This window comes from Oncorhynchus keta, chromosome 6, assembly GCF_023373465.1.
Source record: "Oncorhynchus keta strain PuntledgeMale-10-30-2019 chromosome 6, Oket_V2, whole genome shotgun sequence".
In the NCBI taxonomy this organism is placed as follows: domain Eukaryota; kingdom Metazoa; phylum Chordata; class Actinopteri; order Salmoniformes; family Salmonidae; genus Oncorhynchus; species Oncorhynchus keta.
In genome coordinates this window covers 19026789-19049684 of record NC_068426.1, presented here as the reverse complement: position 1 = coordinate 19049684, position 22896 = coordinate 19026789, and the positions used below count along the sequence as shown (strand labels likewise).

The 22896-nt window shown below is 44.8% G+C and overlaps 1 protein-coding gene across 1 annotated transcript in view; it reads left to right on the top strand.

The window, feature by feature from the left end:
- LOC118385166 (ephrin-B2-like) overlaps positions 1–22250 on the top strand; it is a 61186-nt gene extending 38936 nt beyond the window's left edge. The window contains exons 4-6 of the mRNA XM_035772065.2: positions 16648–16740; positions 17372–17428; positions 17544–22250. Coding sequence (XP_035627958.1) covers positions 16648–16740; positions 17372–17428; positions 17544–17974 — 581 coding nt within the window. The 3' untranslated portion in view covers positions 17975–22250. The remainder of the gene's footprint in view (positions 1–16647; positions 16741–17371; positions 17429–17543) is intronic.
- Positions 22251–22896: the final 646 nt, after the last annotated feature.

Genomic DNA, 22896 nt, shown 5'->3' with positions numbered 1-22896 from the left:
CGTTACAGAACACCATGGAAGCACTATGGTTACAGAACACCATGGAAGCACTATCGTTACAGAACATTTCAAGAAAATGTAATGCTGTACATTTATTTTTCTGCTCCTTAACATTCCAGTTTGTCATGCATTTCTGTGTCTCTATGAGAAAGAATTTCCATAGGTCTCTCACAACAGTAGTGACAACAGATCAGCCCCTCAGGGGTGGCAGAATGTGTGTGTGTGCACGTGTGTGTGCACGTGTATGTGTGTGTAACAGTATCATTTTAAACCGTCCCCTCGCCCATACCCGGGCGCGAACCAGGGACCTTCTGCACACAACGACAACAGTCACCCTCGAAGCATCGTTACCCATCACTCCACAAAAGCCGCGGCCCTTGCAGAGCAAGGGGAATTACTACTTCAAGGTCTCAGAGCAAGTGACGTAACCGATTGAAACGCTATTTAGCGCACACCGCTAACTAAGCTAGCTGTTTCACATCCGTTACACTCACCCCCCTTTTGACCTTCCTCCTTTTTCCACAGCAACCAGTAATCCGGGTCAACAGCATCAATGTAACAGTATAACTTTAAACTGTCCCCTCGCCCATACCCGGGCGCGAACCAGGGACCTTCTGCACACAACGACAACAGTCACCCTCGAAGCATCGTTACCCATCACTCCACAAAAGCCGCGGCCCTTGCAGAGCAAGGGGAATTACTACTTCAAGGTCTCAGAGCAAGTGACGTAACCGATTGAAACGCTATTTAGCGCACACCGCTAACTAAGCTAGCCGTTTCACATCCGTTACATGTGTACACGTGTATGTGTGCACGTGTGTGTGTGTGCGCACTTGTTTGTGTGTGTGCGTGTGTGTGTGTGTGTGTGTGTGTGTGTGTGTGTGTGTGTGTGTGTGTGTGTGTGTGTGTGTGTGTGTGTGTGTGTGTGTGTGTGTGTGTGTGTGTGTGTGTGTGTGTGTGTGTGTGTGTGTGTGTGTGTGTGTGTGTGTGTGTGATGTCTGGGGCTCAGGAGTGTGTGTACTCCCCTGCATGACAGGAGCATGTCAGCAGATCTCTACATGGGCATGCTCTGATCCAGTCATGACAGACAGCGACGAGACACTATGTCACTCACATCACATTCGCTCCCCACACTGGGGAAATATGGAAAGGCATGATGATACACTCTTGTATTGCAAATCCAAACAAGAGTGTTTGGAAAATATGTCTCAGCTCACTGCATGTAGACCAGATGCATTTTTTTCTTCAATTGAATCTTTACAAAGGTTATGAAATGTTTGTATATTCTGATGTGAGCATTCTGGCATAGTTTTGTCTTCTACCTTTATGACAGATGCTAGATGGACAGATGCTAGTATGTGGGTGTGTTCATGCGTGTGGCGTGTGTGTGTGTTAGTGTGTGTGTGTACGTGTGTATGTGTGTGAACCTAACCATGGGGAAATCACAATTAATTAACCTATCTTGGCATTTGTTAATTTTTCCAATATGGCAGTAATGAGTTGGAGCACTGAGAGACAGAAAGCTGGGCGAGGAGAGGGAATTCACTCACCGGCCTGCTGTTTTACATATTTGCATAAACATGTTGAGGTCATTTGTGCACTGGTGTTTAATTGACCGTAATACACCATGGAGAGCTCAAGGACACAGTGGGGGAATGACCCAGTCGACTGGGACTCCAGCCCACAGCTCAGAGTCAGGCAGCTAGCCATACCACAGCCACACTAGACCAGCAAACATGGCACTCAGGGCCAAAGCTGCAGGTGTGTGTGTGTGTGTGTGTGTGTGTGTGTGTGTGTGTGTGTGTGTGTGTGTGTGTGTGTGTGTGTGTGTGTGTGTGTGTGTGTGTGTGTGTGTGTGTGTGTGTGTGTGTGTGTGTGTGTGTGTGTGTGTGTGTGTGTGTGTGTGTGTGTGTGTGATGTCAGCTTGGTAGGACGTCATTGTAAATAAGAATTTGTTCTTAAATTACTTGTCTAGTTAAATAAAGGTAAAATATATATTGTAAGAGTGGTAGACACAGTCATGTTTTAGTGTCGGATTAGCGTATTCAGTGAGCGGTTCTCCTGCACTGCGGTTATAATAGCTCTGACAACTTGGTTTGATCGCTCTGCAGTCATATGGCTCTTCTCACTTCAGCCAAGACAACATGAGTAATGAAAGTGGCAGTCAAACAACGCAACGCATCAGAGGAGGAAAGGGGATACCTACTCAGTTGTACAACTGAATGCATTCAACTGAAATGTGTCTTCCGCATATAACCCAACCTTTCCTAATCAGAGACCTTTGGGCAGCTGCCTGAATCCACATCCATGCCAACAGTGCTTTGATCGGGGATTCGATCCAGCAACTTTTCAGTTTCTGGCCCAACACTCTAACCACAAGGCTACCTGCCACACCAGGATTGCTGTGTGTTTGGACGTTTCTCATTCTGATGTTCCTGTGTGTGTGTGTGTGTGTGTGTGTGTGTGTGTGTGTGTGTGTGTGTGTGTGTGTGTGTGTGTGTGTGTGTGTGTGTGTGTGTGTGTGTGTGTGTGTGTGTGTGTGTGTGTGTGTGTGTGTGTGTGTGTGTGCGTGTTTGCATGCCTGCGTGGGTGTGGGTGTGTGTGTGTGTGTGTGTGTGTGTGTGTGTGTGTGTGTGTTTGCATGCCTGCGTGGGTGTGGGTGTGTGTGTGTGTGTGTGTGTTTTACCCGACTGTGCATTTTTCTATGTGTGCATATATGAGTGTGTTGGCTGTTGGTAGGTTGGCCTGTGACCGTTTGTGTTTCATGGTGTCATGGTGCATCAGCCTGTACGGTTTAGAGAGGTTAATAATTGAGGAGCTTGTTGTATTATTTATCAGTGTTAAACTGAAATAACAAAAAGGAGTAGACAGTTTGCTCGCTCAGTGCGTGTGTGTGTGTGTGTGTGTGTGTGTGTGTGTGTGTGTGTGTGTGTGTGTGTGTGTGTGTGTGTGTGTGTGTGTGTGTGTGTGTGTGTGTGTGTGTGTGTGTGTGTGTGTTTAAATGTGAGTGTCTGTGTATGTTGTAAATATGTTTTGGCATGGATTGTTTTGGGGTGATGAACTCAAAGACACAGACAGAGAGAGAGTGACAGAGAAAGCGAGAGGGTTGAGAGATGCAGATTGGGCAGAGACTGTGAGAGAACATGGGCCACTCGCTAGTGACAGTCCAGTCACTGTACCCAGTGTGTGTGTGTGTGTGTGTGTGTGTGTGTGTGTGTGTGTGTGTGTGTGTGTGTGTGTGTGTGTGTGTGTGTGTGTGTGTGTGTGTGTGTGTGTGTGTGTGTGTGTGTGTGTGTGTGTGTGTGTGTGTGTGTGTGTGTGAAGGTGGAGGGGGGGCCTGTGTGATTACTGTGAATAACACAAAGTGACATGTGGCCTCCCCGATCTAGGTCAACAATCGAAACCGCACCACACTGTGTGTGTGTGTGTGTGTGTGTGTGTGTGTGTGTGTGTGTGTGTGTGTGTGTGTGTGTGTGTGTGTGTGTGTGTGTGTGTGTGTGTGTGTGTGTGTGTGTGTGTGTGTGTGTGTGTGTGTGTAAAGAATGAGCGCAACAGAGATCAGAGATGACCTTTGTATCTGCTTGTTCATACTTCTGTAGTATGTTTCTGCACGTTTTTTGCATGTGCTTAACCTAACAGTGTGTGTGTGTGTGTGTGTGTGTGTGTGTGTGTGTGTGTGTGTGTGTGTGTGTGTGTGTGTGTGTGTGTGTGTGTGTGTGTGTGTGTGTGTGTGTGTGTGTGTGTGTGTGTGTGTGTGTGTGTGTGTGTGTGTGTGTGTGTGAGAGAGTGAGAGAGTGTGTGTGTGTGTGAGTGTCCGTGTGTGTTTTCTTCACTGATAAAGGTCGTGCTGTAAGGCTCCCACACTAATTGGATTGAGGAAGTTTAACACAGTGATTCATTAACCTTCTGGCTCTGGCAGCAACTCATATTAACACACACTCTCCCACACAAACACTCTGTCTCACACACCCACACACATACAACAGAAGCATATTGCTGAGCATTCTGGATCTCTTCGCTGAAAGAAGTTTCTTTTTTACATGAAGGCAGGAATTCTGCAGGGAATTTCTGTCTCTCTTTCTCTCTCTCGCTATCTGTCTCTATCTCCCTCTCTCTCATACACACACACACACACTTCCACATGCAGTGAAGAAAGGCTCTTTTTACAGACAGCTGTGTGAGCAGAGAGAGATTACAGTGGTCAGGGGATTGGGGAATTTCTCTCCACCAGCTGTTAACTAGAGACTAGGACAGAGGGGGATGGAGGGATGGAGGATGGAGGGAGAGAAATAGAGAGGGATGGTGAAAGACAGACAGGCAGACAGATTGAGGGAGGAGAGAGAGGATACCAGCATAATATAGAGTTGATCTCTGTAACTGCGGTATTCACTATAACATAACATGCACTTGTAGAGCTAAATACTGTACTCATAGTCTGCCATACACTCTTTCACAAATGATCACACACACACACACACACACACACACACACACACACACACACACACACACACACACACACACACACACACACACACACACACACACACACACACACACACACACACACACACACACACACATTCTCCTACCACCCCTGAGGCTTTGGCACTGTTGTCTCTATGGGATTTGATGTTATGCCAGAGGCTTAATTTACAGTATGGTCCTCAGTCCCAAAGCAGCTAAGTCTGTAATAGACGTAAAAATGCCCAACAATCTGCCCGTGTGGAGCATGGAGCGTGATGGTGATGATGCAATGGCTTCAGGAAGAGGATCTTTGTACTCATCACCATCACTATAATCTGACTGTGTCTCCTCTCTTCAGGTACTAGAGACAGACTGGCAGACTGTGTGACTTGTACAAGGCAAGCAGGTACGAGGTCTGCAAATCCATTAGGGGCACAAAAAGACAATACAAACTCAAACTTGAATTGATGTTCGACAACTCAGACTCGTGACACATGGCAAGGACAACAAGCTATCACGGACTACAAAGGCAAATCCAGCTGTGTGGTGCCCACCGAAGCCTCCCTCCCAGACGAGCTTAACACATTCCATGCTCGCTTCGAGGCAGACAATACCGAGCCATCCAGGAACGCTGTCTCGCTGCTCCGGATGACCAGGTGCAAACTCTCAAAAGAGTGAATACAAAAATAAAAATAAAATATCTAGGCTTGTAGGCTTGCGTCTGGTAGACAGCCACAAGCTGTCCATTAACGCAAGCCTACCAAACGAGCTAAATACCTTCTATGTGCGCTTCGAGGCTAGCAACACTGAATTATGCATGAGAGCACCAGCTGTTCTGGATGACTGTGTGATCACACTCTCAGTAGCCGATGTAAGAACTTTAAACACAACACAACAATGCCTCTTGTCCCACAGGAGACTGAAAAGATTGGGCATCTGCCCTCAGATAAAAAGTTCTACATCTGCACCATTGAGAGAATCTTGTCTGGCTGCATCACCGCTTGGTATGGCAATTACTTGGCATCTGACCACAAGGCACTACAGAGGGTTGTGCGTACTGCCCAGAACATAACTTGAGCCCTGCTCCCTGCAGTCCAGGACCTCTATACTAGGCGGTGTCAGAGGAAGACAATAAAAATGGTCAAAGACTCCAGCCTCCACTCTTCTGGAAAAGGCTTTCCACTAGATGTTGTAACATTGCTGCAGGGACTTGCTTCCATTCAGCCACGAGAGCTGTTTGGTGATTAGGCCTGGCTCGCAATCGGCGTTCCACTTCATCCCAAAGGTGTTCGCTGTGGTTGAGGTCAGGGGTCTGTACAGGCACAGAAATGTCTAGAATGTAATTGTATGCTGTAGCATTAAGATCTTCCTTCAAACTTCCTTCAAACTTTTTGGCTCGAGGGCCACATCGGGATTTTGAAATTCAAAGGAGGGCCACATTTCTTGGGGGACCAATTGTTTGTTAAAATCAATTTGCAAGTGCCACAGCAGTCTAAGGCACTGCAGTGCTTGAAGTGTCACTACAGACCCGGGTTCGATCCCAGACTGTGTCACAGCTGGCCGTGACTGGGAGACCCATTGGCCCAGCGTCATCCAGGTTAGGAGAGAGTTTGGCAGGCCGAGATTTCCTTGTCCCATCGCGCTCTAGTGACTCCTGTGAAGGGTCGGGCGCATGCACGCTGACACGGTCACCAGGTGTATGGTGTTTCCTCCGACACATTAGTGTGACTGGCTTCCGGGTTAAGCGGGCATTGTGTCAAGAAGCAGTGCAGCTCTCGACCTTCGCCTCTCCTGAGTCCGTACAGGAGATGCAGCGATGGGACAAGATTGTAACTACCACTTGGATACCACAAAATTGGGGAGGGAAAAAAGGGTACTTTTTTATGTCTCGTGGGCCGGATTGAAGTGCCCGACAGGCCGGATACGGCCCACGGGCCGTACTTTGCCCCCCCTTGGCCTAGCCCAAATCTTTGCCACTATGCATTGGGGCAGGTAGCATTCTCCTGGCATCTGCCAAACCCAGATTTGTCCATCGGACAGCCAGAGGGTAAAGCGTGATTCATCACTCCAGAGAATGCGTTTCCACTGCTCCAGAGTTCAATGGCGGCGAGCTTTACACCACTCCAGCCGACGCTTGGCATTGCTCATGGGGATCTTAGGCTTGTGTGCGGCTGCTCGGCCATGGAAACCCATTTCATGAAGCTCGACGAACAGTTATTTTGATGACGTTGCTTCCAGTGGCAGTTTGGAGTGTTGCAACAGAGGACAAACGATTTTTACACACTAAACGCATTAGCACTCGGCAGTCCCGTTCTGTGAGCTTGTGTGGCCTACCACTTCGCGGCTGAGCCGCTGTTGCTCCTAGACGTTTCCACTTCACAAAAACAACATTTACAGCAGAAATTTGCCAAAGAGCCTACTTTTTCTTGAGCGAATGGTCAGGGGGCCGTAACACAATTACAAATAATTTATATATGGCAAATTGACCGCAAGAAGACCAAACAGATATAACATTTGACGAAAACATAATAATTTCAAACCTTGCTTACATTTATTTGTGTACAATCACATATATCTCTCTATTATGTGTGGGAATACTTTTGAACAGATTTCCAAATTAAAATCACTGAGCTGATATGCTGGTGTTTTTACAGTCATTTATGTCCCAAAATAAAATAAACATTTTCTTTTTGTTTTTTGCTCAGAAAACTTGGAGGGCCAGATACAATTACCTGGGTGCCAAATTCTGCCAGCGAGCCAGCAGTTGGGGAAGTCTGGTGTACAGCATGTGCATCCTGTACATATGACTAATAAAACTTGAGACCTGTCAGATGCCAGTCAGACTGGCTCCTCTCTTCAGATACTAGAGATGGACTGAGACCTGTCAGATGCCAGTCAGACTGGCTCCTCTCTTCAGATACTAGAGATGGACTGAGACCTGTAAGATGCCAGTCAGACTATCTCCTCTCTTCAGGTACTAGAGATGGACTGAGACCTGTCAGATGCCAGTCAGACTATCTCCTCTCTTCAGGTACTAGAGATGAACCGAGCCCTGTCAGGTGCCAGTCAGACTATCTCCTCTCTTCAGGTACTAGAGATGGACTGAGACCTGTCAGATGCCAGTCAGACTATCTCCTCTCTTCAGGTACTAGAGATGGACTGAGACCTGTCATATGCCAGTCAGACTGGCTCCTCTCTTCAGGTACTAGAGATGGACTGAGACCTGTCATATGCCAGTCAGACTGGCTCCTCTCTTCAGGTACTAGAGATGGACTGAGACCTGTCAGATGCCAGTCAGACTACCTCCTCTCTTCAGATACTAGAGATGGACTGAGACCTGTCAGATGCCAGTCAGACTATCTCCTCTCTTCAGGTACTAGAGATGGACTGAGACCTGTCAGATGCCAGTCAGACTACCTCCTCTCTTCAGATACTAGAGATGGACTGAGACCTGTCAGATGCCAGTCAGACTATCTCCTCTCTTCAGGTACTAGAGATGGACTGAGACCTGTCAGATGCCAGTCAGACTACCTCCTCTCTTCAGATACTAGAGATGGACTGAGACCTGTCAGATGCCAGTCAGACTGGCTCCTCTCTTCAGGTACTAGAGATGGACTGAGACCTGTCAGATGCCAGTCAGACTATCTCCTCTCTTCAGGTACTAGAGATGAACCGAGCCCTGTCAGGTGCCAGTCAACCTGCTGTGTTGGCATCTAAGGCCTGACAGAGGGTGGTGCTTAGTTTATGTGGTCTGTGAGCAAATGTGTTATAACATGTCTCCAACCATAAAATGTTAGCTTTTATGCGTGTCTGAAGTGTTTTTAGGTGTTGGCCTTTATACTCATATCTGATATTTGAAACGTATAGAAGATATAGGACATATTTGTTTTTGTACAGATACTGTAGATACAGTATATCCATTCGTTTCTTTTCTCCCATCTGTCCTGCTACCCTCCTCCAACCAGTGACATACTTTTAATGTATGCCATTAAGAAACTAATTAGGATAATGAACAGAGAGAGGGGGAGGCCCATCTTCTTTTCCCAGGTTTTGTAACGTAACAGGCCGTATCCTCTCGCCTCACACACACACAAAAGACACCCACCATCACACTGTGATGATACTGTAGAGCTTCACACAACACAGAGAGAAAACACACACACAGCTAACACATGGAATGCTGCTGCCACACACACAGTCACACAGCTAACACATGTAATGCTGCTGCCACAAACACAGTCACACAGGGGCCTATCATTGACATAAGTAACACAAACAGAAATAGCACAGCTAACATGTCTACACTCTCTCTCTCTCACTCCCTCCCTCTCTCCCCCCCCCCCCTCTCTCTCTCTCTCTCTCTCTCTCTCTCTCTCTCTCTCTCTCTCTCTCTCTCTCTCTCTCTCTCTCTCTCTCTGTCTCTCTCTGTCTTTCTCCCTCCCTCTCTCTCCCCCTCTCACTTGCTCGGTCTTTCCATCACTCACTCCCTCACTCTCTCTCTCTCTCTGTCTCTCTCTCTTTCTCCCTCCCTCTCTCTCCCCCTCTCACTTGCTCGCTCTTTCCATCACTCACTCCCTCACTCTCTCTCTCTCTTTCTCTCTCTCTGTCTTTCTCCCTCCCTCTCTCTCCCCCTCTCACTTGCTCGCTCTTTCCATCACTCACTCCCTCACTCTCTCTCTCTCTTGTTGTCCCCTTGGCTGTTTTCTGACTCGGTTGTCAGACTGGGTTAGTTTGGCTGGATAGCTCTCTATAATGTCTCTTGATTTGTTCTCTTCTTTGTGAAAGGGGGTTGCAGTGTGGGGGTGGGCTCTGGCTTTTTGATTGTACTCTAGGGGAAATAGCCTTAATTGATGTAGAGCTATCTCAGATCTCCAATCCCCTTTCCATGTTCAACATTTCACCCCGCTCTCCTGTCAATAACACACCTATGCCGGGCTGGAACAACGATTCGCCTCACATAATGAACAGACATGATTAACTTTACACATGCTTAATTCGATGGAACATGGATGATAAGAGACACTTAAGTAGGCATTGGAGAATGTGTGTGAGCACTTGTGCCAGTGAGTGTAGGTGGCTATGATTCTGTTTGTCTTCATATCATAGGTTTTGGAGAATGTGCGTGTGCATCCTTGTGTGTTCGACAGTTGGATAATAATAAATGGCGTTTAGGAATGTTTGGTAATCTGTCCCAGGTAGTGTGTATCTGTCAGAGTGATCCAGGTAGAGCATAAGCAGCCATTACCGAGCTGATGGAGCCCACAGTTTTCTCTTTCAACTGTCTGCCTGTCTGACAATGTGCCTGTGTGTGTTTCCTCATCCTGTGTGTTATCTCTCTCCTCCTCCACGCCTTATCTCTCACTATCTCCTCACTGGGGCTGACAGGAACATGACCCAGAAAACCCTTTCTGATTTCAGACTCCGATAGGGCCTCTACATCACCTCACTCTCTCTCTCTCTCTCTCTCTCTCTCTCTCTCTCTCTCTCTCTCTCTCTCTCTCTCTCTCTCTCTCTCTCTCTCTCTCTCTCTCTCTCTCTCTCTCTCTCTCTCTCTCTCTCTCTCTCTCTCTCTCTCTCTCTTTCTCCTCCATTCTTTTTCCTCTTCTCTTCCAGCCCTCTGCTCCCGCTTCATCTTTCCTCGCGTTACATATTCCTTGTTTCTTAATGTATCTCTCCCTCCCTCTCTCCTCTTCTTTCTCCGTTTCCCATTCTCTCTAACTTATATCTTATTTCGGCCATCGTTTCACCATTTTCTAACCCATCCTCCCTGCACTCTTTTGGTCTGTCCTTATTTTACTGTGTTGGAAATCTCTGTGGTTCGGCCTTCAGCATCATGCCATATCTATAGAACTAGTCTATGTGGAGAGAGGTACTCTGCATTGTGATTATGTACATGAAGTACCTGAAGTATTATGCTAATGAGGGGGACATTTCTGTGCTGATGATGTAGACACAGGCACAGATGGTTGCAGAGACAGAAAGTGTGTTGACCAGAGCAGAACAGTGAGAGAGAAAAGACAAGGAAGGACATGAATGTTAAGTCACAGATGTGCATCTGACTATTCAACTAAAGTGAACCCTAACCCTAAGTCTGAGTACCCGCTTCAACTGCCAAGCCTTCTATTGGTTAATAACCACAGGTAGTATTCAGGACTGGGATCAGAATTCGGCTCTGGCATTTCTGACATTTTTGGCCCCCACACCTGGCCACTTTGTTTATTGGAGCTGCCATTATTAGCCAGAAAATGGTCATTTTGTGCAAGAAACCCAAGTTAGACAGGCCCACTAGGTTAAACATGTACCAGCCCGAAATGCCAAAGGGCCAGTCTGCCCCTGCCCTCATCCAATCAAAGAGAGGTGAAGCATCATCTGTTTCAATTGGTGTCCAATCAGTCGGTGTCCTCAGTGACTCCACCAATTACAGATTAGTGCACTGAGGCAGGGCCACTCCTATTGGCTCTGGAGACACTGCTGCCCACACAGATTGTGGAAAATTGTTTAAGCACAATTTACCACTCAAATTGGATTTGAGAGAGGAAATATAGTGTGTGTTAGCCTGTCAACAAATGATTTGAAGCATGCATGGAAAGAGATAGAACGGAGAATAGAGAGGGAAGAACCGGAGTGTTTGAGTAGCGATACAAGGAACCAATCCAACCCAGTTACCAGATTCTTGCCTAGCTAGAAAGCAGGTTTAAATCAATATGCAGTGGAACGTCTTGCAGTGGACATGGGATTGGTGAGTGTGAATGTAAATATGAATTATTGTAGCACAATAAAAAATGTGTTTTAGACCATATATCTGGTTACTGAGTTTAGATAGAATAGGAAAAGTCTTTTACCATCAATACATCATTGCAATGGGTTTATTGTCCATCCTAAATGTATACATTTGAACATCTTTCCACCTACTGTAACAGCCAGCCAAGTGTAAAGCTGCATCTCTGTGAGATGAGCAGATTTTGCATTCGGGGAAGTTGAAGCCTGGCACTTTTTAAAGTGCCCCTCATCTGGGTCAGAGGTCAGAGTCCAACCCTACTACACCGACCACTGATTGAGCAGCATAGTACTACATGGAGCTCCGCTGAGTCCCATTTAGAACGTAGGTTACACACGTCTGCCAACCACACCCTCACACATTTACAGCAACAGATAACGTGCTACCTGTCTCAGACCTGCAGACCTGTGTTCAACTCTCTAGAGACAGCAGGAGCGGTAGAGATACTCTAAATGTTCGACTATAAAAATCCAACTGACATTTACTCCTGAGGTGCTGACCTGTTGCACCCTCTACAACCACTGTTATTATTATTATTTGACCTTGCTGGCCATGTTCTGTTATAATCTCCACCTGGCACAGCCAGAAGAGGACTGGCCACCCCTCATAGTTTTTCCTAGCCACCGTGCTTCTACACCTGCATTGCTTGCTGTTTGGGATTTTAGTTTAACAACTTACAGACAGTCTGCAGTCTAGATTTACAGCCATGTCTAGCCATACCTGTCCACTTCCCATACAGTTGGCATTATTGACGTCCTTTCTGTTAAAAAAAAGGTTCAGATATGGCGCTACGTTCCCTGCACGTTGCAAGGCGCATGCTGGCAAACGAGTGCAGCAGAGTGTTTGAGTTCAGTGACCTCCCATTGGACAGTGTCCCCGTTTTAACACCCTGCCGGACAGAGTGGGCTGAGAGTACCCCAGCAGTGTAGCTGCTCTGTGTGTCTGTATGTGCTGCTAATGCTGATGGAGCCCGGCCCATAAGACAGAGTGACAGCTGACTTGGGCTCGACTACAGCCTGAATCCGCTCAACTGAATTAGTATGTTGGGAGGGGGTTTTATGCAAGACTCACAGATGTATTTAATTTAAAATGGGATGGGTTAAACGGTTCATTAGATTTAGCCCCGTTAGAGGCGCGGTAAACCCATCTTTGGGAGTTTCGCTGATTCCTCTTTCCTTGGTCAAGATGGGTCAATCCCTTAGCTGCTCTCTCACTTAGGAGAGAGGGGAGGTTTGGTGAGGGGAGGGGTAGGGGTTAGGGCTAAGTGGGTCACTTGCTGGGTCAATTTAGGATGTGCCAGAGACGAAAACAGCCCTCCCCTCCTCCTGTCTCTTGTTTGTGTGTAAATCCCCTGTACAACAGAATGGGTGTGCTCATGTGTTAATGGGTCAGTCTCCTTGTAGTTAAATGAATGAACAGTTTTTCCCTTTTGTCTTCTGTTGGGGGTTTTCGGGGCAGACTTCCGCCTGTTTCTGTCCTTGTCTGTGCATCCCGCTCTCTCTCTTTCTCTCCTTCACCACAGATCATCATCTCAATTACTCATTCCTTTTTTTCTCTCTTTCTCCTTTGCTCTTTCTCTCCATTCTTCTTCTCTGCCTCTCTCCAAAGTTGGTTATCATCTCGATTACATCTCGATTGTGCATGCATGCATGTATATATTTGTGTCTATGTACTCCTGCCTGTGTGTGTGTGTGTGTGTGTGTCTGTCACATACACAATCATGTCATTAGCACTTTGTCATATCTGTTCAGTAAACCAGGAACCTTTAAACTGAGACATGTGAGAGAGTCTGCTCAACTCAAATACCATACACCATGAAAGCCACCCTCCTTCCCTCCTCCCCCTACCTCTCCCACTCTAATAAACCTCTCTATTTCATTCTTTATATCTCATTCTCACCCTCTCTATCTCTCATTCTTTATCGCTTTTCTGTTTATATATGGCTCTTACACCTCTCCTTCTCTCCCTTTTTGCACCTTTGCTTCCAATAGAGAGATAGAGAGAGAGAGAGATCCACATGAAAAAATACTATGGTATGAATACTATAGTATTCACTGTAGTGTTTTTGCGGACTAATACTGTCACGGATTCTAAATACTGTTGTAGAATACTTAGTTACTGTAGTGTTGCTGACATGAATGCAGTATACTGTAGAATTAACAATTTACTATAGTATACAGTAAATACTGTAGTATAAAAAACGATAGTAAACTATAGTAATTAATGTTGTGATATTGCAGACGTCAGAATTTACTGTAGTGCTTTTGTAGATTGTAGTATACTGTAGTATTTACCAGAGGTGTGGACTCAAGTCACATGACTTGGACTCGAGTCACATGACTTGGACTCGAGTCACATGACTTGGACTCGAGTCTGACTCGAGTCACAAATATGATGATTTGCAACTCGACTTTGACTTTAACACCAATGACTTGTGATTTAACTTGGACTTGAGCCTTTTGTCCCGATTGATACCCTAACCAAGCCCAAATATAAAAAAATATGCTAATATTAAAAATGATTTTAAAGTGTCCAGCGCTTCAACTCTTCGTTTAACGGATTACAGTTTGAATCGGACAGCAGCCAATCGAGTTGTGCCAGCTGAGAAAAAGTTACGTGTGGCAGTGCAGAGGAATGTCGGCAAGTGAATTCAGATGGAGCCTTTCTCATGGCTACCCATGTATTTCCATGGAAATATAAAGTTTATTTGGAAAGTAATACATATATAGATATTTTTTTAAAGCATTCATGATTTGCATAAATGTAATATACTAACTATTACTCTTGTTAAAAATATGAAATGGTATTACATTTGGTGAAGAGCACATTGTGACTTGTTTAGGACTCGAAACTCAAAGTTGAGGACTTGAGACTTGACTTGATACTTGTCGGTCTTGACTTGAGACTTGACTCTGACTTGCCTGTCTTGGCTTGGGACTTGACTTGGGACTTGAGTGCTAAGACTTGAGACTTACTTGTGACTTGTAAAACAATGAATTGGTCCCACCTCTGGTATTTACTGTAGTGTTGCTGACATGACTGCAGTATACTTTAGTATTAACAATTTACTATAATATACAGTAAATAATGTAGTAAAAAGAACTATAGTAGTAAAAATAACTATAATTAATGTAGTGATTTTGCAGACTGCAGTATTTACTGTAGTGTTTTTGTGGTCTGTAGTACACAGTAGTATTTACTACAGTGTTTTTTTGCAGATAATACAATAATATTTAATAACTATAGTATTGTACGGTATACTACGAAATTCTATAGTAAGTACTACACATGATCGAGGGATACTACAGTGCGTAATACAGTATTCTACAGTATAATACAGTTTACTGCAGTATACTACAGTAAACTGGTTCAAGTCTGCAAAATCACTACATTGAATACTGTAGAATACTGTAGTATTTACTGTAGAGTTGCAAACATGACTGTAGTATACTGTAGTATTACCTATAGTGATTTTGCAGACTGTAGTATACTGTCATATTTACTATAGTATTCTACAGTATACTACAAAATTATATAGTAAGTACTACACATGTTTGAGGGATTCTACAGTGGGTAGTATAGTATTCCAAATCAAATCAAACTTTATTGGCCACATGTGCCCCGAATACAATAATTGTAGACTTTACCGTGAAAGTCTTACTTACAAGCCCTTAACCAACAGTGCAGTTCAAGAAGAAGAAAATATTTACTAAGTAGGCTCAAATAAAAAGTAGCACAATAAGAATAAAAATAACGAGGCTCTATACAGGGGGCACCGGTACCGAGTCAGTGTGCAGGGGTGCAGGCTAGTTGAGGTAATCTGTACATGTAGGTTGGGGTGAAGTGACTATGCATAGGTAACAAACAAACAGCAGTGTACGGGGGGGGGGTCAATGTAAATTGTCCGGTTGAGATTTTTATGAATTTTTCAGCAGTCTAATGGCTTGGGGGTAGAAGCTGTTGAGGAGCTTTTTTGTCCTAGACTTGGCGCTCCAGTACCGCTTGCCATGCGGTAGCAGAGAGAACAGTCTATAACTTTGGTGACTGGAGTCTCTGACAATTTTTTGGGCTTTTCTCTGACACCGCCTATTATATAAGTCCTGGATTGCAGGAAACTTGGCCCCATTTACACTACCCTCTGTAGCGCCTTACTGTCAGATGCCGAGCAGTTGCCATACCAGGCGGTGATGAAACTGGTCATGATGCTCTCGATGGTGCAGCTGTAGAACCTTTTGAGGATCTGGGGGCCTATGCAAAATCTTTCCAGTCTCCCGAGGGGGAAAAGGTTTTGTCGTGCCCTCTTCACGACTGTCTTGGTATGTTTGGACCATGATAGTTCGTTGGTGATGTGGACACCAAGGAACTTGAAACTCTCGACCCCTCGACTACAGCCCCGTCAATGTTAATGTGGGGCCTGTTCGGCCCGCCTTTTCCTGTAGTCCACTGTCAGATCCTTTGTCTTGCTCACATTCAGGGAGAGGTTGTTGTCCTGGCACTACACTGCCAGTTCTCTGACCTCCTCCCTATAGGCGGTCTCATCATTGTCGGTGATCAGGCCTACCACTGTTGTGGTTTTCTACAGTATACTACCACTTACTACAGAATTCTATAGTAAACTGTAGTATTTTGTGGGGATATGCAATACCTTTCCTTACACCTTACCCGCTGGTGTTATGTAATCTATAGCCTCAAGCGATAAATAGAAGTGGTGGTTGATACTGTAGGAGGGTGTGGTCATGTGGTCATGTGATGTGATTATGAGTGATGTGGCATTAAATGGCCACTAGTCTTGGTTTGGATTAATATGACTGGGTTGGTATTTAAACGGTCAGGGGATGTGGCTGGCTTGTTATTCTGACTGTGTCTGGGGAATTGTGTGGGCGATATGGGTCATGTCATAGGCATGGTTGTGGGATTGAGTTCAGTGTTTCTGACAGGGCAATACTTCTGGCTCCCTGCTCTGACCTAGTTCCCCTGGCCAGAAGGCCCCACTTGTTTTAGTTTTTTTTTTAAAACTCAGTCGGGGTCTCAACTTACTGTTGCAAGTTAGAATAGTAGAATACACAAGGTGTAATTTTGACATGTGATTATGCATCAGCAGTTTTTCTCGTTATGTCAGTTACACTCAATTAGCCCGCCAGCTATCTAAACTTCTTATTCATGGTCAAATTCTCAACCGGGTGACCCCCATTGATTTTGTTAGTCAGTCTCACTTAGATATCATATTAAAAACTGCAAACATTTCTCTCCAACCTATGGCAAAATTTGTAGAATTGCACAAAATTAACTGTTATAATGTTTTGTTCGCAATGTTGTAGCTCCCAACCACTTCAAAGTAGCCCATCCCTGATGTAAGGTATCTCTCTAACTGTAGTCTTCCTCCCCTCCTCTTCGTCTCTTAGCTACCTCAGATGGGACGAGGCAGGGACTGGACAGCATGAGAGGAGGAGTGTGCGTGACACGAGGGATGAAGGTGATTCTCAAAGTGGGACAGAGTGAGTATTTTCATCAGATAGATTGTCCTTGATTTGGTTTCATATCAGTCATTCAATAGTTATCATCCTCATATAGATGAATGCGCCTGGGGCTCTTCAATATTCTTGTAAAGGCCTTATATTCATAATAGTCATGAAACTGCCATATGCCAAATCAAATCACAATTTATTTTAAGTGCATTTAAAGAACAAGTTCACTTTTTTGGAACAAACTTACCCCACCAGCAATATACTTACTCATGCTCGTTCTGCAGTTGCAGGGTCACAGATAAAACATGAACAAAAGCACACAACAACAAAAAAAACTTTTGAAACAGCATCTTTGCTGTTCTTAACTGACTTGCTTAGTTAAATAAAGGTAAAATAAATACATTAAAAATAAAAACACATGAAAATATGTCATTGCAAAATGTTATCCCCAACGTTATATTCCATTTTGTTGGACTCTCAATATTTTCTGTGTGCACTTTCTGAGTCCAACAACATGGAATATAACATTGTTATATACAGATTTGCTTAAGAGAATAGTGAATTGTCCTTTAACAAAAGCCTCAATTGTCAATACACTTTACAGAAAAGCAAATTCATAAAAATGTTTACAACCCTAAACCAACTGTATGATTTCCCATAGCTGCTTATGGCCTCCCACCCAAACCCAAACCAGACCCAAACCGCTTCCACCCCAAAGGTAAGTCAGTCTACAGTACAGTATCCAGAGGGAGAGGAAACTCACTTCACTGGTTTAATGATACAGTATCTACAGTATTAGTAAGTCATTGATCCTGATCTCTCTACCCTTACAGGGAATGGGACGATACCCAAGGCAGGTGGCGAGGGCGAGGGGAACAACGGGAACAACGGGAACAACCCTCCAACCTCCTCTAGCGTGGCGGTGATCGCTGGAGCGGTAGGGGGCGGAGCCTTCCTCCTCATCGTGACTGCAGTCATCTGTGTGGTGTGTTACCGCTGGCGACAGAACAAGCACTCTGAGACTCACCACCCCACCCTGACCCTGACCACCCTCACCCCCAAGAGGGGCAGCACCAGCGGGGCCGGCTGCTCCACCGGAGGCAACAACGGCTCAGAGCCCAGTGACATCATCATCCCGCTGCGGACTTCAGACTCTGCCTACTGCCCGCACTATGAGAAGGTGAGCGGGGACTACGGCCACCCCGTCTATATCGTCCAGGAGATGCCCCCCCAGAGCCCAGCCAACATCTACTACAAAGTATGAGAGAGGGACAGCCACACAGCCCGGCTGACATAGACATACAGGTGTACCAACACATAGACTGCTGTTTTCAACATAGAAATACAACTGTCCCTCTAGCTCCCTCTACTCCCTCACTCACCCCAACTCCCTCTCTATGGCTGACTGTTTGGGATGGCTATCCTCAACCTCCTGCCCCATGGACTGTGCTGTACAGTGCTCTGACACTGTGGATGGATGGATGGATGGAGGGGTGGTTGTGTCTGGGTGGGGGTATTGATCTGTTCCCTGCTGTGAACCCAATGATGGAGGTTGTGAGTCCTGGACATGTGGGCCATTATGCTGACGGACTGTGGCAGCGACTCAGTCCCCACCTCTCACTCAAAGGGAGGACAGTGGATATGAAATGTCAAACCTTTTCAAAGTGTTAGTGTGTGTGTTTGTGTGTGTGTGTGTGTGTGTGACGGAATGTGTGTGCGTGCGTGCGTGCCTACGCATAACCTGTAAGTCTGCTTGTGTTTGGTGTGTAAAACCAGTACCACAAGAACAAATATCAAAGCAAGATTCTGATTTCTACCCACTGTTATCATTTACAGATGATATAAAATCATTATTTCATAACTCATTTGTAGATTTTTATATTTCCATTCAGATTTCTGTTAGACACAGTTTTCCTTGTATGTAATTGTACTGTATGTTCTCCGTTTTAGAGTCTGGATGAGATCTAGGTACTTATTTATTTCAGTGTTTGTGTTTGTCTTCTCTTCTGTTAATCCCATTCTCTCGCTCACTCTACAATGCCTTAGCATTGAAATAGTTCACTTTTCTGTATATAAAGTTTGACAGAGGAAGGAGGAAAATACAACGGTACAAAGAGGCGTACTCAATAAGAGGAAGAGAATGACAGTATTGGGAAAGAGGGGCACTCAATAAGAGGAAGAGAATGACAGTATTGGGAAAGAGGGGTACTCAATAAGAGGAAGAGAATGACAGTATTGGGAAAGTGTTTGAACAGATGATGCCACAAACACTGTGATTCTCCCATACTGTGCCTCCAGCTGCACATCCATAGCAACAGAACTGAAACCTTAACACACTGCATTGTTCATGTTGCTTCTCTACGCCCGCTGAAAGTGTTTTTTTTAGAGGTGAATTATATATGTTTGGTTTTGTTTCCCACACTGCACTGGTAACTGATGACCTGTGGTTGGCCGCAGGAATTAGTAAAGGTGAAAAGGTCGGAGTTCATTGTTGAAATGACACAGGCGATAGTCAACATATACAGTTGAAGTCAGAAGTTTACATACACTCAGGTTGGAGTCATTAAAACTCGTTATTCAACCACTCCACACATTTCTTGTTAACAAACTATAGTTTTGACAAGTCGGTTAGGACATCAACTTTGTGAATGACACAAGTCATTTTTCCAACAATTGTTAACAAATAGATTATTTCACTTATAAATTCACTGTATCATAAATCCAGTGGGTCAGAAGTTTACATACACTAAGTTGACTGTGCCTTTAAACAGCTTGGAAAATTCCAAAAAATGAGGTCATGGCTTCAGAAACTTCCAATAGGCATAATTTGAGTCAATTGGAAGTGTACCTGTGGATGTCTTTCAAGGTCTACCTTCAAACTCAGTGCCTCTTTGCTTGACATCATGGGAAAATCAAAAGAAATAAGCCAAGACCTCCACAAAAATATTGTAGACCTCCACAAATCTGGTTCATCCTTGGGAGCAATTTCCAAATGCCTGAAGGTACCACGTTCATCTGTACAAACAATAGTACGCAAGTATAAACACCATGGGACCACGCTGCCGTCATACCGCTCAGGAAGGAGACGTGTTCTGTCTCCTAGAGATGAACGTACTTTGGTGCAAAAAGTGCACATCGATCCCAGAACAACAGCAAAGGACCTTGTGAAGACGCTGGAGGAAACAGGCACAAAAGTATCTATATCCACAGTTAAACTTGTCCTATATCGACATAACTTGAAAGGCCGCTCAGCAAGGAAGAAGCCACTGATCCAAAACCATCCATAAAAAAAGCCAGACTATGTTTTGCAACTGCACATGGGGACAAAGATCGTACTTTTTGGAGAAATGGACTCTTGTCTGATGAAACAAAATAGAACTGTTTGGCCATAATGACCATCATTATGTTTGGAGGAAAAAGGGGGAGGCTTGCAAGCAGAAGAACACCATCCTAATCGTGAAGCACGGGGGTGGCAGCATCATGTTGTGAGGGTGCTTTGCTGCAGGAGGGACTGGTGCACTTCACAAAATAGATGGCGTAATAAGGAAGGAAAATTAAGTGGATCTATTGAAGCAACATCTCAAGACATCTGTCAGGAAGTTAAAGCTTGGTCGCAAATGGTTCTTCCAAATGAACAATGACCCCAAGCATACTTCCAAAGTTGTGGCAAAATGGCAATTAAGGACAACAAAGTCAAGGTATTGGAGTGGCCATCACAAAGCCCTGACCTCAATCCTATAGAAAATGTGTGGGCAGAACTGAACAACGTGTGTGAGCAAGGAGGCCTACAAACCTGACTCAGTTACACCAGCTCTGTCAGGAGGAATGGGCCAAAATGTACCCAACTTATTGTGGGAAGCTTGTGGAATGCTACCCGAAACGTTTGACCCAAGTTAAACAATTTAAAGGCAATGCTACCAAATACTAATTGAGTGTTTGTAAACTTTTGACACACCTGGAATGTGATGAAAGAAATAAAAGCTGAAATAAATCATTATCTCTACTATTATTCTGACATTTCACATTCTTAAAATAAAGTGGTGATCCTAACTGACCGAAGACAGGGAATTTTTATGAGGATTTATGTCAGGAATTGTGAAAAACTGAGTTTAAATGTATTTGTCAAAGGCGTATGTAATCTTCCGACTTCAACTGTATAGTACCATGTTGAAGTCCACCTGTCAATGTGATTTAGAGCTTCCTTTTTCTGCTGGACCCTTTCAACACTTATGTGCACATACTGACTGCTATAGGTGAAACATCTCTTTCATTCTCTTGAAAGATCTCTGTGGCTTTTAAACTCAGTCCTCAGGTCCCAGGACCACACCTCATACACAGACATAGATGTATTGTCTCATAAATGTTTTCATACAAAGTAACTGATTTCCACTGGAGTTGTTTTTATGTTGCATGATGGTTTCTATGATGTTGAGGTTCATAGTCAGAGCGTTGAAGGTAGTGACAGAGTGATGGGAAACATCCCAGATCAGCTCCCGCTGGGTCTGATGTCATCCCTCTGTGACATTTCATCATCACTCTGGGACATTCTGGACCTCATATTGACATCACAACCCTTCAATAATATTGGACTCTGATTGGACTACAAGCAACAGCACACTACCTGAGACATGGCGGACAGACGCCTCTCACAAGAGAGGAAAATATAGATTTCTTTGATTGCTTGAATACTCACGTCATGTCCTTGTGTTCCTTCCAAGACATTCAGCGTTGACAGGGACCAGCTGGACTCAGTAAGGCGAGTGTAATTCTGCCGTCCATTTTACCATACCCTGTGTACCATTTTCCATATACTGTAGTGTTTCATTTGGTTTCAACATCTTTCTCGCCTGCTGTTTTCCACTCAGTTATTTTGTGGCAATAACCTAATCCAGAGAAGGAGGCGCTCTGGTTTTCACTTCAGAACTGAGGACAGACAGATCAGACGTTGGTGAGACGAGGGATACTGACATGAGACATTGGTGAGACGTGGGATAATGTTATGACACAAGGGATACTGTCACGAGACGAGAGATACTGTCATGAGACAGTGGTGAGACGAGGGATACTGTCATGAGACAATGGTGAGACGAGGGATACTGTCATGAGACGTGGGATACTGTCATGAGACATTGGTGAGAAGAGGGATACTGTCATGAGACGTGGGATACTGTCATGAGACGTTGGTGAGACGAGGGATACTGACATGAGACATTGGTGAGACGTGGGATACTGTCATGAGACGTTGGTGAGAAGAGGGATACTGTCATGAGACGTGGGATACTGTCATGAGACGTTGGTGAGAAGAGGGATACTGTCATGAGACGAGGGATACTGTCATGAGACTAGATGTGCTAGGTAGATTGTAAAGACCTTTTTGAGATTGATAAAGCTGACTGTTGAGAGATTGCCAGGAGTGTTGTGAGATGATTAAGTGCAGACTTTGTAGGACACTGTAAGATGGTTTATGTTACCTCCCTGGCCTCCTCTCTCCTGTACATTCCAGTTTTTTTGGGGGGGGATACATAAAAACCTAAGTATGTTATAAAATTCTTGTCTCAAGTGTGTTTCTTTTTGAGCGTTCATGTTGACACAAATTGATGTTCTTCTGGGGCTCATGTTCTCCCCTCTCACACATTGCATCTCTGTCTCAGTATGCCACCCTCACACACACACACACACACACACACACACACACACACACACACACACACACACACACACACACACACACACACACACACACACACACACACACACACACACACACACACACACGGTCTTTGTTCTCACAGTTTGTTTGATCTGCAGTCTCATTTGGTTGGATGCTGCTAGGCAATAAGAAGGGTGACATCATTGGTATTCGAATTGTCCAATGTCTCATTATTTTTCTGTCCCCTGTCCGTGTGTGGGCGTGCGTGAGTGTATGCATCCTTTCTCTCGCACACACACACACACACACACACACACACACACACACACACACACACACACACACACACACACACACACACACACACACACACACACACACACACACACACACACACACACACACACACACACACATCACATGCTAGCCTGCCTCAACAGTTGGTGTCTAGCACCCTGTCAAGTCTAAATACTAAATCAAGTGGGCATGTTGACAGGGGATAGTTAAAATCAGTGCTAACAAAACTAGGATGACCT